Source organism: Heloderma suspectum, chromosome 2, assembly GCF_057233095.1.
Source record: "Heloderma suspectum isolate Gila_16-S chromosome 2, 16-S_ref, whole genome shotgun sequence".
In the NCBI taxonomy this organism is placed as follows: Eukaryota; Metazoa; Chordata; class Lepidosauria; order Squamata; family Helodermatidae; genus Heloderma; species Heloderma suspectum.
The window spans coordinates 30397076-30412964 of NC_139459.1; the positions used below are offsets into that span (position 1 = coordinate 30397076).

General features: G+C 45.4%; 1 protein-coding gene across 2 annotated transcripts in view; it reads left to right on the forward strand.

The window, feature by feature from the left end:
- The first annotated feature begins 28 nt into the window (after window positions 1-28).
- C7 (complement C7) overlaps window positions 29-15889 on the forward strand; it is a 60319-nt gene continuing 44458 nt past the window's right edge. Inside the window, exons 1-5 of one of the 2 annotated variants that reach the window (XM_084833141.1) lie at window positions 29-145; window positions 10826-10881; window positions 12096-12171; window positions 14187-14328; window positions 15731-15884. In XM_084833141.1, the coding sequence (XP_084689267.1) occupies window positions 10856-10881; window positions 12096-12171; window positions 14187-14328; window positions 15731-15884 (398 nt within the window). In that variant the 5' untranslated portion in view covers window positions 29-145; window positions 10826-10855. Of the gene's footprint in view, window positions 146-10380; window positions 10518-10825; window positions 10882-12095; window positions 12172-14186; window positions 14329-15730; window positions 15885-15889 lie in introns of those variants that run through there. The other variant, XM_084833139.1, reaches the window with a different exon arrangement.

Below are 15889 nucleotides of genomic sequence, written 5' to 3' on the forward strand. Positions count from 1 at the left end.
CGGCTGAATCGCTCCGGCAGCGCTGCGCGTACACGGAAGGAGAAAGGGGTGACGCGAGGAGCTGGGCTAGGCGGGAGACGACGTCGCGCGGCTCGGGCTGGCTCAGGGCGCAGCTCGGAGATAAATTCCCTGCCCGGAGGCTGAGGTAAAGTTGGCGCTAGAGAAGCTGCGGCTTTCTCGGTGCCATCGTGAGGCGTGACTCTCTCTGCATCGAGCTTGCGACGAGGGAATAGGGCATGTGGCTGTGGGCCGAACTGAAGCTGCAGTAGCAATCATGCTAATAATTGTTATTAATAACAATGGTTATACCTGTTATTAATAACAATTGTTAGACGCTGAACTGCAGACTGGAAGGTTGGCAGGTCAGCAGTTCGAGACCCGAGTGCTGTGTGACGGAGTGAGCTCCCGTCTTCAGGCCCAGCTCCTGCTAACCTAGCAGTTCGAAAGCAAGAAATTGCAAGTAGATAAACAGGTACTGCCTCGGCGGGAAAGGTAACAGCGTTCCGTGCGCCTCGGTGTTCAGTCATGCCGGCCACATGACCACGGAAGCGTCTTCGGACAGCGCTGGCTCTTCGGCTTAGAAACAGGGATGAGCACCGCACCCTAGAGTCGGACACGACTGGTTGGGGACACCTTTCCCTTTTTATACCTGTTATTAATAACAATTGTTATACCTGTTATTAATAATAATTGTTATAAAAAGGGAAAGGTGTCCCCAGCCAGTCGTGACCGACTCTAGGGTGTGGTGCTTATCTCCATTTCTAAGCCGAAGAGCCAGCGCTGTCCGAAGATGCTTCCGTGGTCATGTGGCCGGCATGACTGAACACCGAGGTGCATGGAATGCTGTCACCTTTCCCGCCGAAGCGGCGCCTATTTATCTACTTGCAATTTCTTGCTTTCGAACTGCTAGGTTGGCAGGAGCTGGGACTGAAGACGGGAGCTCACTCCGTCACGCAGCACTCAGGTCTCAAACTGCTGTCCTGCCAACCTTCCGGTCTGCAGTTCAACGTCTTAACCACTAAGCCACTGCGGCCCTAATAAATGTTATAAAAGGTGTCCCCAACCAGTCGTCTCCGACTCTAGGGTGCGGTGCTCATCCCCGTTTCTAAGCCGAAGAGCCAGCGCTGTCCGAAGACGCTTCCGTGGTCATGTGGCCGGCATGACTGAACACTGCGGTGCACGGAACGCTGTCACCTTTCCCGCCAAGGCAGTACCTATTTATCTACTTGCAATTTCTTGCTTTCGAACTGCTAGGTTGGCAGAAGCTGGGACTGAAGACGGGAGCTCACTCCGTCACGCGGCACTCGGGTCTCGAACTGCTGACCTGCCGACCTTCCAGTCTGCAGTTCAGCATCTTAACCACTAAGCCACGGCGAATAATTGTTACCTGTTATTAATAATAATTGTTATAATTATTAATAATAATTGTTAGTAGCAGTAGTAATAATAATGGGTTGTATCCACTTTTAGTCCTGCTTAGAGTAGACCCAGAGCATTATACACCCGTAAGGTTCATAAGGTGCTTCTACAGGCAAAAGTGAAAAGCACAGGCTGCAAGCACAAAAGTACACAAATTGGCCCAGAGAGCTATCAGCAGCCACTTACACCGGCTGTTTATTTTAATATTGTAATACTTTGCCAATGGTGTAAAAATGCCGTTACCTTTAAACCAGCCTTTCCCAGCCTGGCTCCCTCCTGGTGGTGCTGGGCTACAATTTCCACCATTCCCCACTAGCATAATGCGTATGGGATGTTAGGAGTTGTAGTCTGAAAGATCTGGAGAGCACCAGTAGTTTAAACTATTGAAAGTTTCACACATGAAGTCCTAATTTAGCATTCAGAAACAGCATTTTCTTGTTTCAGAATAAAAATACCACTATACTTGGGGGACTGGATGGAGAGGGTATGGGATTGTTTTAAGGGCAGGTGGTTGGCTGTTTTCAATTTGTGCAAATGGACGCATTTTGAAGATTTAGGGTACAATCCTATGCATGTTTAGACAGAAGTCCTACAACTCCCAGCATTTCCCAGCTGGCCATGCTGGCTGGGGAATGCTGGGAGTTGTAGGACTTTTTCTGTCCAAACATGCATAGGATTGTGCTCTTAGAAAAGAGGGTGAAGGGCTCACATAGGAGTGCATTTCAAATTGTTATGCTGAAACTCACAATGAGCTGCAGCAGCCAACACTGTTCCTGACAGAAGCATTTGTTCCTTATGTTTCACGCTACAGCTTGTTATATGTCTCCAAAGATAGCTCTTTGGTGTTTAAAGGCTTTCATTCTTGCAGTATATTATTTTCAAATGTAAGACGTAAACCTTGAAAAAAACAGGATATCTTAAAATAGCTATGTGAAACTGAGATAATTAAAATGGTGAAATATTTCCTTGTAAACAATCTGGCCCACAGGTCTTGTTTTCATACTCCGTTTATCATCATATGTAACTATTAAGATTTTGTGTACTACCAAGCAAAATGCAGACCACACCAGCAATATACAGTGACCCAGCAGGGCTTGATAAACCTCCTGCTTTTGCAGCCTGCCTGGGACTGCTAGAACAGGAGAGTTGTCAAACACTTGGCAGTCCACCAGAATATATGGCTGTGGGAATGTATTTTGCTTGGTGGGTTAGATTGTGCAGCCCTAATGTGGAGAACGCAAACACAGATTGCCACTAGAGGTCAGTATATTTTCAGTTAACTGCTTGCATCTGCCCACTGGTGGGAAAAATCACTGATTCTAATTACTGTGATTTTAAAAAGGGTCAGTAGCGGCAAATTTAATTTAACATGGAGTCAAAGTGAATGATGAAGTGGAACACCTCATTGTAATATTTCTTTAGAAATATTAAGAAAGTTGATTGCTGCAAGTAACAAACATTCTCAAAGATTTCAAATATGCACAGTAAGAATGTAAGCTTTAAAGGATACTGCGGAAATAATATTTCTGTGTGTATTCTGCTGCCTTTTATTTTTAACACTAAGGCAGAGATTCTTAAACTTTGTCCTTAAATTGGTAACTGGCTTGTCTGTTCCCTCTTACTCCTGGGGAATATATTTTCGATGGATCATGATATATTTACGTACTCAATATTGCTTTATGAAAAATGAATGCCATTCAGTAAAGAAGCATTGCATTTATTTTGAAGGGGAGGTAGAAAAATAGAACACAAATAGAATGCAACAGGAATGTACTGAAATTTTTAAAACAAAACAGAAGAACAACAGTATATTTGGAACCATCTGAAATTCATCAGAAGCATGTTACTTCGCACAAGAGAACTGTAATTAATTATGTCTGCCTTTTTTTGGAGCTTTCTGTGTGTTCTCTTTTCTTAAATGAGCACTGTTAAATTCCAAGTTTAGGATATACAAGTCCTAAAGTGTAACCTTTTGTAAAAGTTTTAAGCATTTCAGGAAAATTGTGAGATGGAGTCTTGCTTGGTTATGAAACACAGTGCATAAACAAAAGCAGGAAGGATGACGTCAGAGTTCTAAATGATTATCTTCTTCCATGTTGGTGTCAGGTGCTGGTGAGAGAGAAGGTGGCAGCTCAAATGAGTCATACTCTGGCACTTTACCTCTTTTATTACTACTCCGTTGTTTCTACTACAGGCCTGGTAGACTGGGCTATGGCCTTCAAGGGTGCCATCCAGAACTGGCCCAGTGTGGTGTAGTGGCTAGAATGTTGGACTAGAACTGTGGAGACACAGGTTCAAATCCCCTCTCAGCTCACTGGTGACTTCAGGCCAGCCACTGAATCAGCCTAGTCTGAAAATAAAATGGAGGGAGGAAGAATCATGTATGTGGCCTTGGACTCCTTGGAGGAAAAGATGGGATATAAATGTAACACATAACTAAATGCCATTAGGTAAAGTGAGACAGCCACCTCAGGCAGAGGATGGCCAACGTGGGAAACAGGGTACTGGACTAGGTAGGCCTGTAGTCTGATCCAGCAGGGCTCTTCTTATGACAGAGGAAGGAAGGCCATGTAGATCAGCTTTCTCCAACCTGGTGCCTTCCAGATGTTTTGGATTACAACTCATAGCATTCCTGACCATAGGCTATGCTGGTTGGGGCTGATGGGAGTTGGAAGTCCAAAAGATCTGGGTGGCACCAGTTTGAAGAAAACTGCTTGATATAACAATATATTGTTGGGAAAATCCATTTCCCCCATAGCTAGTGTGAGGATTGCAGCTAAGCTCCTAGAGAAAAGAGAAGTCTGCAGGGGTGAGGGTGGTGCCAGATGACATCATAATTCCTGCCAGTCAAAAAGTCTCAGCGCTTTGACCCTGTGAGCCCTGGCTCCACTACACCACTGTGTCCTCAGTAACTTGTTCCTACTGTGAGAACACTGCTGCCATTCCCTGATTGCTGCCTTGGATCTTGACCTTTAAACTGTGGATCTGCCTCTGACTTTTGGGATTGATTATTGGATCCTAAGCTGTATGCAGCTTTGATTATGAACCTGCCTCTGGCTTGTCTGATTCCTGCTTGCTGCTCTTGAACTTGACCCTTGCCTGTTTTGAAATGCATGCCTGCCTCTGGCCTACTTGGGCTGAAACCCAAAAGGCTCCATCTTGGGGCAGCGGGGGTGGTGGTGGTGGAATAGAACACCATGAAGGCAGTTTTTGCAGGTCATTCAATACAAATCTGTGAGTAGCTGCAAATAAGCTGGAGGACAAAACAGGAGATTTCTTCTCAGAGAGCCCAACACCAAGCCTTCTGACTGCTAAGTTAAATTGGAGCTGAATTGGTTCTCTGTCTAGTAGACTTCCCAAATGAATCCCTGGCTTTTAGAATATAATTGTTTTGCCTTGTTGATGATTTTGGATCACAAGAGTCGTGACATTTTGTGGGAATGACTGAGGGCCACATTGGTGGTTTGCCAGGGAGAGGTTGCAGTCTTGTTCAGCGCCCCTGCCCCAAATGATTAACAGAATGAAACATCCCTTTTCCCCACTCCATCGTTTTTGTTTAAAGTGCTTTGAAAAACAGAAGATTTCCTTTGATTCATCTGACTAAGTACTGTTTCACATGATAAACTAATACAAATTCTAAACTGGCACCAAGTTCTCCCTCATTCTTCTCTCCACACTAAGTGTGCAGGTGGTGGTGGTGTGAGGAGGATGATTGGCTTGGCTCAGATTGTGGTCAACTGCACCATAGGAAGCCTTCACAATGTGGGTTAAGGAGGTGACATACTGTAATCAGCTGTGATAACCTATAATGGAAGCTTTAAACATTCACTTATCTGGAAGCAAATCGTGCAAAAGGTAATCTGGGCGGAAATAAGTACCCCTCTGCAGTAATGAGAATTAGCACATGATTCATCAAAATTTGAGGAGGAATCACAGAGCTAGTAGAGGCACCCAGTGTGCCTAACCTGAAGACCAGTTTAACGTGAATCCATTTGATCTCTAGAATAGTGAATTCAATCTAGCTTATCTAGATGGCTTTGCAAGGTTATGCTGCACACTAAATGCAGTGGGTTTTTTTTGATATTCTTGGTGCTGTACACAGGCACTTGTTACAAGAACTATACAAGTATTCTGCACGAGCACACGGTAAGGAAAAGGCAGGGCTGAATCACCACTTCGTATGCCCGTTTGGGCTCCCGTTGACAGGTAGATGATGGGGCTGGGGGGCAATTTTCCTTTTTGTTTTTTGAACTTTCCCCTCCCATGCCAGCTTCAAGGCTGGCATAGTATCCCCCTGTTCTGACGGCATGTTGGGGGAATGGGAGGCCCCCAAACTGCCCTCCAGAATGCCTGCAGAACAACTTGTTCTTGCCCTCTGTGCCATTTGACCTCTAATGTAGAGATGCATGAATCAGACTAAAACTAGTCCATGTCAGTCTTGTATATATTCAGTCATAAGTCCATGCCCATCTAATTTCCACATCCATCTGCAAGCGCACATGAAATGTGCATTAATGTTCACATGCAGCTGTCTAAGATACACATTTTATTTTATACACATTTGTACACAGCATTCCCTAACATACACGTTTTTATATGTAAATTTCCCCAATATTCACATTTTTTTGTACGCAGTTTTTGAGCCAGGAACTTCATCACAAAATTCAGCAAAGTGTTCAGTCTGAAGGATAACTGTTCCGATCCACATGCTAATCACGGAAGTGCAAATCAGGTCAATTTGCTTAAAAAATATGGATCAAACTAAATTCTCCCCATATCTATGCCGACAGTGGAGAGGCATCAGTGGTGGACCTTTCTCCTGTTGCATGGGAGGCTTCTGAAGGTGGTGCTCCTTTGCCCATGGACCTCCCTCTCTGTGGGTAAAGAGTTCCACTATATGCTATGGCCCTTGGGATGCCATCCTAGGGACCATAAGATACCTGCCTAAGTACATTTAATAACGAAATTAAAATTTAAATGCTGAATTGCTACCAATTTGAGGCAGGTTTACTTCTACTGTGGAATTTGGTAGGGTCGTGTCTAAATATTTTACATTGATTTATGATGCCAGTCTATGATTTAGCTCTCCATACACAGGGAAAAAAACCCTTTCTTGCTATGGGCCTACCTTTAGGATTTTCTCTTGTATACAAGATGCAAAACATTGCATTTTTTAATGGGGCATTGAACCTCTTGCACAAATGTGCAAATAAACCCTTTGTTTTCCTGGGATACCACAGAAAATTTAGTATATTCATAAAAGTCTGCTTCTATTAAGCCCTTTGGGAAAGAACCATTTGTATTGGAGAAAATAGCCAAACACTGTCATTTGACACATTTCCGAGATGCAGGTCTCCAGGCTCATTCAGTTAAGTTCCTGAAATGTGATCAATACCTTTAGAGCTTTGGCGCTAATTATAGCTAATTAGAAAAAGGCAGATGACATTTGCTGACAGAAACAAGTCCAGAAACTCTTGCTGAAAGCCAATTTCACAAGCTAAGAATTTAACAACCGGGTGTTCTCTCTCCTTCCAGCTGTTATTTGATCTTTGCCATCTGCAGAAGTAATAGAGGAAAAGAGCTGGCATCTGGGAACATAAGAAGATAATGAATGAAAAGTGGCATTTCATGTACATTAACAGCAAAGGTGCATCAAGGGATGAACTAGTTCTCCTTCAGCTTCAGTCCAGATCAAGACCAGAAAATCTTCTAAGACACATGACTTAAATCAGTTTTCATGGGTGTGATGTTGTTACAATCCAAGGACATTCGAAATTTAAGGAGGAACCTTCCTATCTGTTGTATAAAAAGAACCAAAAGCTAATAGGGAAATATAATAGACTCCCCACCAGAGTACACCACTTTCAGAAGAAGAGTTATTATGGTCTCTTGGGTAGTGCTTTCTGTTTTATCCCACTGCTAGACACCAGATGGAAGCAATCCAAAGACACCCAAGTATAAATATCCAATTAGTTCCTAGGCCTATAGTATTGTATATTTGTGAAGGAAGATTAAAATCAGTTGCACTAAACAAATAAGTATGGGGTGGCTGGTCAAGATGTCCTATAGTCTCTTTTTCCTCACTTCTTCTATTTCCCAACTTTCCTTTCCTCACCTGTAAGTTCCTCAACCGTCCCATTGCCCAGGCAGAGATTCTATCACATTGCCCAAAGCTAATACTTGGCTCTGAATAGGTGATGTGTTTGCCACATAATTATTTTTCCAGTTTTCCTGAGCTTGTTTTTTAATTTAGAAATAGCAGTGGCAGGGCCCCCCAATTGAGATTGTGATACCAACACCCCAGGGAGGTAGGCCTTTGACCTTTCCCCGTGCTATTTTTCCTGCTCCATTGGTACAGGGAGCTCAGCCTCATGGCCATTTCTAAGCATGCCTTACACACCTGTTGAGAGTCAAGGAAGGCTGTCCAAGCAAGGACAAGGAAGGTGCAATTAGTCCTTGCTGACCTTTAACTTAATTCAGTCACTAGGAATGACCCTCAGTGGTATGCTAATATGCATACACATGCATGCAAGCATGCACTCCAGGACATGCAGATGCCTTTCTGTTTACCCAGCCATTAACTTAAGCTGCCCAAGGAACATTCTGAATTCCCCAATCTAGAGCCCCAACATGGGGAAAACTCCATACCTGAAGTATTGCTGCTACCAGTAAATACATTAGCAGTTGTTACTTACAACCAGAACCCCAATTCAATTTTTCACAAGGCATCTGTGTCAAGAAGGCTTTAGGGACCTAGACTCTCTTTTCAATTTTGCATACCACCTCATGGTGTAGAATGGGATGGGCAACTTGTGGCCTTCCAGACGTTTTTGCCTACAACTCCTCTATCATCCTTCGCCATTGGCTATGTGGACTATGGCTGATGGAAATTGCAGGCCAATACATCTGGAGGGCCACAACTTTCCCCCATCCCTGTTGTAGAATATTCCTAACCTAGTCCCCCTTATTTTTGTTGATCTAGGAAAACCTGTTTTTTTCAATTAACCAAACCTATCAAAGATATCCCCTTCTAAACCTCAGCGTTCAGTCTGGTCAACCTGCAGTTCACCTCAGGTGCAACCTCAGGGACAAAGCAGACTGCTCTATCAGCCTACTAATCCGCTCTGCCTTTCTTTATCCCTTTCTCCTTGTGTTTCTGTCCCTTCACCATTTGTGTTGTTTCGAATTTAGCTCAGTTACGATTCCAGAGGAATGCACCACTATGCACTGCCACCTTCAGACCATTTTCACAGAAAGCTTTCCACATCATAAGGCTTCAGGGACTTGCAGGGTTCCTCACCAGCAAGGACCATCTAAGTTGCTCATGGTATCCTGGTGCTCAGGACAACCCCATAATCTGCTGATTTCCCAGGAAAAGTAGAACCATTCTTGTCCCTTGATCTAGGAAAGGTAATATTTGTATGTTGATTCCTTATCCTTCCATTTCCCCCCCTCTACTCTCCAACTTGCTGCTTCCCCACTCGCCCCCCCCCCCTTCTGAGCTCTCCCAACTCCCATGTCACCTATCTATCAAGTTATCCTATTGTGGTTAGACCTCCCAAGTGTTGCTCGGCTTCCCTAGCACCTCTCTACAACCTGATTTGGTGCATGCATATGCTTTCTACTTCACTTGGTATTCTGCTTGTCTTTTCCTCCCATCTCAAGGGCATCAATTATATAAGCTACCGATCCAAGTTGAATGCTGTGTATCTAACCAATTTTCCTATGTAGTACCAAAGTTGCATATTAAATAATCTGTTTGTATTCTGTAATAAAATCAATATCCTTTGATCCAAGCCTTGGTCTGTGTCCTACTTCTAATTTCGCTATGGTATAAATGTAGTGTGTGAGCTCCCTGAGGCGCACCATTACTCTAGGTTCAAGATCCTAAAATACACGCTTCAGTTGAGTACACGTGTACACATATGTGACCAGGGGCACATAGTAACAACAGAAGGACCTGATCAGGAGCACAGTGGGAGGCAAAGGGTTAAAGCCCTCCTGCCTCTCCACAGCAGAGTCCCTGTCAGGATTGGTCCCTTCCCCTTGCAGGTTACTTTTAGAAAGCCATTAATGCAATTTCTAATTGTGTGAGTTGCATCTCATCTGGTTTGACCCTCAGTCTTCAAGAGGGATCGCATGTTGTAAATAAAGAGAATGTCAAATAGGGTGATACCAAAAGGTTAACCTTCTCAGCCAGTAAATCTATGCTTAGGTAGCACAACTGGAATCAACGCACATCTCTTTATTTGGAAAGAACTATAACAACACAAAGGAACAGATGAAAGACGAACAGCACAAGCCAGCAGTTCCATCTTAAACGATCAGGTGAAAGCAGTTGGCTTCATGGACTGTCCAGGGAAAATGTGAAATAATAACGCTGAGTGATATTCAGGGCCAATCTTGGCATGCATCTCTTTTCCCCACCCTTTTGTCTAAATGATTTTGTGTTTTATGATATGAATAATACGGAGACTTAGTTTCTATAAATGCAAAAGGATTATCCAAGCGCATATCAAAGAACGTGTTTATTCGCCAGATGGCTAGTTTAACCCCCCTCCTTTCTCTTGATTCTTGCTGTATTTACAATGCAATCCTAGCCATGTTTACTGGGAAGAAGCAAGTCCTACTGTATTCAATGGCACTTATTCCCAGGTAAATGTTGCCTACCTGTGGAATAAATGATACTTGGTCAGATGGACCAACAGACCAATCTGCTGAAAGGCAGCTTCCGAAGTCGTCTTTTTTCTGAACTGTATTCCAGCGCTTTGCAGTGTACAAAGCCAAGCTTTGATTTATAAGCTAGAAGGATTTTTTTTTTTAGCACTTTAAGATACTTGAGAGGTTATGGGAACAGACTGTTTGCATCCCCAGAGATGATGAGATGCATTAGTCTGAACATTCCTCTGTGTTGCTTAAAGTCTCACTAGCAAAAGAAAAGCGAAACAGCCGGGCAGAGTCAGTCTCCAGAAGTTTTGAGACAGACAGACAGGCTGACGACTGCTCCTCCTGCTTCTGAATTGTATTCTTGTCCCAAAGGAGGAATGTGTTTTTCACTGCTAGTTGCTGTGTAGCTGAGTATTTCTCTGATCATGAAGGTAAGGTGCTCACTGAGCAAGTTTCTACCAGTGAAACAAATGCTAATGAAATAGGAATTTATATAGGGCAGATCTTTGGGAGAAAAGTTCAATGTGGTGGCGGAACTGTCAAGGAAAAAAAAGGAATGCACATGCACTTGATGCCAGAAGCAGCAATAACTGGAATGTATACATTTAGCATCAGTAGCATTGATAGCAGCATCTGTTGGTAGTAGAGGTCTGCCTGATCAACATCTGGAAAATCAGACCAAACATATACACACTTCAATTATAAGGAATAATTTCTCCCTCCCTTTTCCTTGTTTTAGACGCTTGAATTTTTCATTCTTTTGGAAATTATGGGCTCCTTTCCTGCTTTTACTAGGTAAGTGGTCCTTTGGCACTTGTAAGGGTTTTTTGTTTTAAAGCAAAATGTGTTTTATTTAGCACAAGTGAGACCTGTAACAGTATGCTGATGTGTATTTTCACAACCTATAGGAGTGCTCTTGTTAGGTTTCCCGCCAGCCATGCTCTGTTTCAGGATTCACCATTCACCTCCCCGAGTTTTCTTTCCCATCTGACACTCAACATTCTATGTCCTCTGAGCAAGTTCAGTTCTCATTGGGCTGTTTTGAGGGGTGCTTTTTTCCCCCTAAAAGTTTTTTTTTTCTTGTGCAAAGTTCAAGGTTCTCCCGGGTATGCTGATACCTCCCTCTTATTTCCCAGTAACCCCATGTTGACTCAATTTCCATCACCACTCACCACCTCAGTTCTTTATTAGGAGGAGGAAGGGTGTGTGTGTGTGTGTGTGTGTGTGTGTGCATGTGTTTTCAAGGGCAGGGACAGTGTGGCTGCTATTTTTCAGTTATATGGAATGGGTTGTGGATTCAAGGGGATCCCCTTTTTTTCTAGGTTGACATTTTTTCATTGGGGAGGTCTCTTGTGCCTTTAACAGCTGAACTACAGGCAGAAATTCAACTGTTAAAGGGATGGGAGGCCTGCAAAAAAGCTGGCTACTCAATGTACAATCTCTGTGCAAAACATGTTTCTTATTACAATGGTTAAGAATTGTGGAGAAACTATCCATGATATTTTTTGAGCATACAAAATGCTTTAAAATTCCTATCTTACTTATTTTGACAATGTTGTGAACTATGCCAATATGCCCACTTCCCGTGTGGTCCCTGCACTAGTAAGGGCCAAAACAGACATGGCACTGGAGAGGGAGAGTAGGGACTCTGAGTAAGAAAAGGAGAAAAATGGGTGGTTTACCCCCCTTCCCGAGCACTGTTGTCTTGAACCGAATCAGGGCCACGCATGCTTACACAAGAGTAGAGAAAGTTGCATAGCTATGCTGTGTGTGATCACTAGAACATTCCATTTGTCCCTTAGGCCATTGTTGTATTTAACTCAGTATTGTTTACGCACTGACTGGTGGCAGCTCTTCAGGGTTCTGAGCAGGGGTCTTTCCCCGTCTTACCTGGAGATCCTGGGACCTCTTGGATGCAAACCTCACGCTCTGCAATCAAGCTACATCCCTTCTCCCAATGTTGCAATGCCTGACAATACTTTTCCTTCTCCCTATATACAATCCAATAGAGCTTCTTCCCCAGTCCATTGCAGCTGGAATCCATTTGGTCCTTGGTCAGAATGTGACGGATGTACTAAGACTCAGGTACTAGAAACGCTTCCCATCCGTATATGAGCTGGGCACTCTGATCCAAAATCATGAGCTCAAGTTAAGAGCATGCAGGGAGCAATCCTATGGCCTCTAGACAGTGTCTAGATGGCCATAGGATTTTTTCGGTTTCTGGCAACTGAGCTCGGAGCCAGGGCTCTGAGCTTGGTTTCCAGAAACCTCACTCCTCTCCCCTGCTTCCTTGTAGGCAGCGCGGTTCATCCCCATCTCCACACTCATAAGCGCAGCATGAAGCGGGTGAAAAGGGGGCATTCCCAGGGATAGGGAGGGGAGGAGACCATGAAAGCATCGTTAGGACGCTTCCTATGTGCTGTCCAGCCTCCCTCCCTCCTGCTCCGATATCCCCAGCTAGACAGCCAAAATGGTCTGTCTAGCCACAAATGCAGGACAGCCGGAGCATGGGCCCTCCATGCTCCACCCGCCCTGTATTGGGTAGTCCGTCACCTCCGAGTTCAGAGGTGGCCGACTATCCCCACAGGGTTGGGCCCTTAGACTCATAAAGATTATTTCTCATCACAGATGTTAATCGGGGCCTTGAGGATGTGACTTTGCATACTTTAGAAGTCAGGTTCATTGAATTTAATAGGCTCACTTCCAAGGAAGTGAGAAGAGTAGTACAACCCAAGAGTACCATCTGAACATACCCCTAAAACTGGGGTGGGCAACCTAATTTGATGTGTCCCTTGGCCTGACTTCAGAAGCCCTTTGTGAGTGATCAGCTCAGACTTCTGGCAAGAGTGATTTGCCCCTTTTCTGGTAACCCACTGGGTGTGAGGGTAGAGGGAAAGAAGGAGGGATAGGGTGGCCAGGTGTCCTAATTTACAGAATGCAGCCCTTTATTTTGGAGAGCAGGCAGAGGACAGCCCTCTGTTTGAAGGTGTCCTGTGTTTGAAGGGCTGTCCAGTCCAAGTCCAGTTTAAAGATAAAGAACCATCAGAAGGGGGAGTAAGGAGGGGCCTTGAAGTTGCCCACCAATGGTTCACACCTGGACAGGAGACTAAGCAGGCACACAGCTCACCTGATCAGTCTTTGTTACTATGGGGAGATGTCTTGTGTTTCTATTCAAACAGTTATGATTTCTAAATGTGTGCCTATATACCTGTATTTGCTTGTGCAAATTATAGTCCTCTCTTTTTTGTGTGTGATGCAGTTTCTCAGCTTTGGCAATGTGTAAGTGGCCACCCTTGGGGGGGGGGGGAGAAAGAGAGAGGAACGGAATGGCAGAAAGGGAGAGAGAAAAGGTGGTGGCCATGCCCTGTTTTGGCTCTGCCCCTGGCCAATGTCAACATGTGGCCCCTGTTTACCCTCAAGTACCGGGGTGCAGAACCTCTGGCCTGCGGGGCACCCCAATCTGGCCAATCCAGCTCCTTGCAGTTCTTCCAGGGATGGGGCTTAGGCCCTTAAGGTGGTGGAGGACTCAGGGCAACCTCCTACTGCTATCTCTGATCTGAGATAACAGCAGGGATTCCCCTGCCGGCATGCATCAGCAGCAGAACCCCCACTGTTATCTCAGATTGGAGATAGTCTGCAGGGGGGAGAGCATTCCCTTTTCCCCTCATGGGAGAATCTCCTTCTGCTTCGCCCACCCTAGTTCCTTCACTTGTTGTGGGAAGGAGGTAGGGCTTGCAAAGATGGGGCAGAGCCAGCCGAGTCCCCAGTGCTCCTCCTCGGAGCAACAGGGACTCGGACAGCTTAGCTTTGCTGTGCATGGGACATCCCTAACTGGAAAAGCCCTTGCATAGTGAAGTCCGGTCCATGGGGCAAGCCTGGGGTTGATCCACCCAGTCCTTGGGTCAGGAAGCAAATAACATTAGGTAGGCATGGCCATACTCACTAATGTCAGGGCCATGCCCACTCACAACATATGGTTCTGGAGGGCTGGGTGGGGGTGAACACCCAGAACTAGTTCTGCACCCCTGGTTGAGGGAATTCATCCCTCAAGAGAAAAAAGGTTCCCCTTCCCTGCCCTAAAGGATTGTTTTTGGATTTAGATTCGCAGGCGGACCATAGCAATTTACGGACAGTTTCAAGGACATCCATGTTCAGGAAATTCATTTGAATCCCGTCCATGTGTTCCTACAAGAGGCTGCCCCACAGAAGAAGGCTGCGGTGATCGTTTTAGATGTTCATCGGGTATGTTGCTTCAAGAACCCACATGACCTCTTTATGGTGCCACAGGGAAAACCAATGGGATCTGCTCAGGACAAAGCAGAGGGAGATTTGGGGAAGCGGGGAGTTAGTTGAAGGTTTTGGTAGGGAAGACTGTGGCAAAGCAGCCAAAGTAGGGACTGCAGGATAGATCCAAAGCCTGGAACTCGAAGGAAGAGAAGCAGGGCCAACAGCCCATGACATTTCGCTGCCTGAGGTGAAGAACAAGATGTCACGCCCTCCCCCGTCCACAGACAGATGCTGACTTGACTGATATTTGAATCTTAATTCAACACTAGTCCTCCACCACATGAGGCCACAGGCCAGCTTACAGGGGGCCAGGAAAGCTTGTGCAGCATACACAGCTCTATTCTCTGACAGAGGGAACAGCTGGAGAGTTCAGGAGAAACAGCTGGGAGGCCGCTACTGGTCCCCCCCCCCCGGCATCTGAGGCAGTCACCTCACGCCATCTAATATTAAGGCCAGCCCCGAAGAGGAGATGGAAACAAGTTGCAGGAGCCTTGGTATTCTAACGTTTCCAAGCCTGGCAGTTGCCAGGGTTCCCTTTTGTCCCTGCTGAACTTCAAAAGCCAAATCAAAACACAGACAAGAGGCTTCTATCCACGGCTCTTTAATCCTTTACTTCAATGGGTCATACAGATGCAAATTGTCAGTAACTCACAGTCTACAAAGGAAAAGCCTTCAGAGAGTTCAAGGGGAAGCTACCAAGGTTGAAAGTTGCCCACCGTTTGAGAAAAGGTGGGCACGCTATCCTAACTTAAGGGGTGGGGGGGATCTCCCTCTCTCTCGTGAGGTCTCTACGCGTAGCTGTTCCCGCCGGGCCAGTCAGGCAGATCACCTCAGCTCCGCTCCTGCCATTGCTCTCTTGGCTCTGCGTCTGCACCTGGCGTCTAAAAATTCAGGCTCTCCAAGCCCCATCTCTCCCTGTTCGCTATCTCTCACAGGGGTGTGTGAGGAGAGGCCCTCTCCGTCCAGCTGGACCATTGAAACCAGAGGAGTCCTTCTCTCCCTGTCTGGAAGAGTCTGGGAAAGTTCCTCCCCCACATTTTGCGGTTCCTGTTCGGAATCTGAGCTACTCTGCCACTGCCTATGTTCAGAGGCACCCCTGACAGCAGTTGAGACATTGCTCTGCTAAAGGTCAGATTTGGAGACCTGATATGTCAGGTGTCGATGAGGCTTACTCTGATTCCACAGCTACTGCATGATGACATGTAAAAAAGGGCAGAAAAAGTGCTTTAATCTTTTTCGCATGATCTTGACATCTCAGGTCTGGATTGTTTGAAAGATGGAGAAGGGGTCGATTCTGTTCTCTAGCTGGGTCCAAGAGTTTCTTCACTGATGTTTTTATCTGTCTTTACCACCCCAGGACAGTGCATTAGCAAATTGTTGGTGTGCAATGGAGATCATGATTGCGAGGAGGATGGTGCTGATGAAGACCAATGTGATGAGGTCAAGACGGTGTGTGAAAACATTAAGCCCCCTCTTAAGCCCCCTCCTAATGTAGAGCTTACAGGAGCAGGGTAAG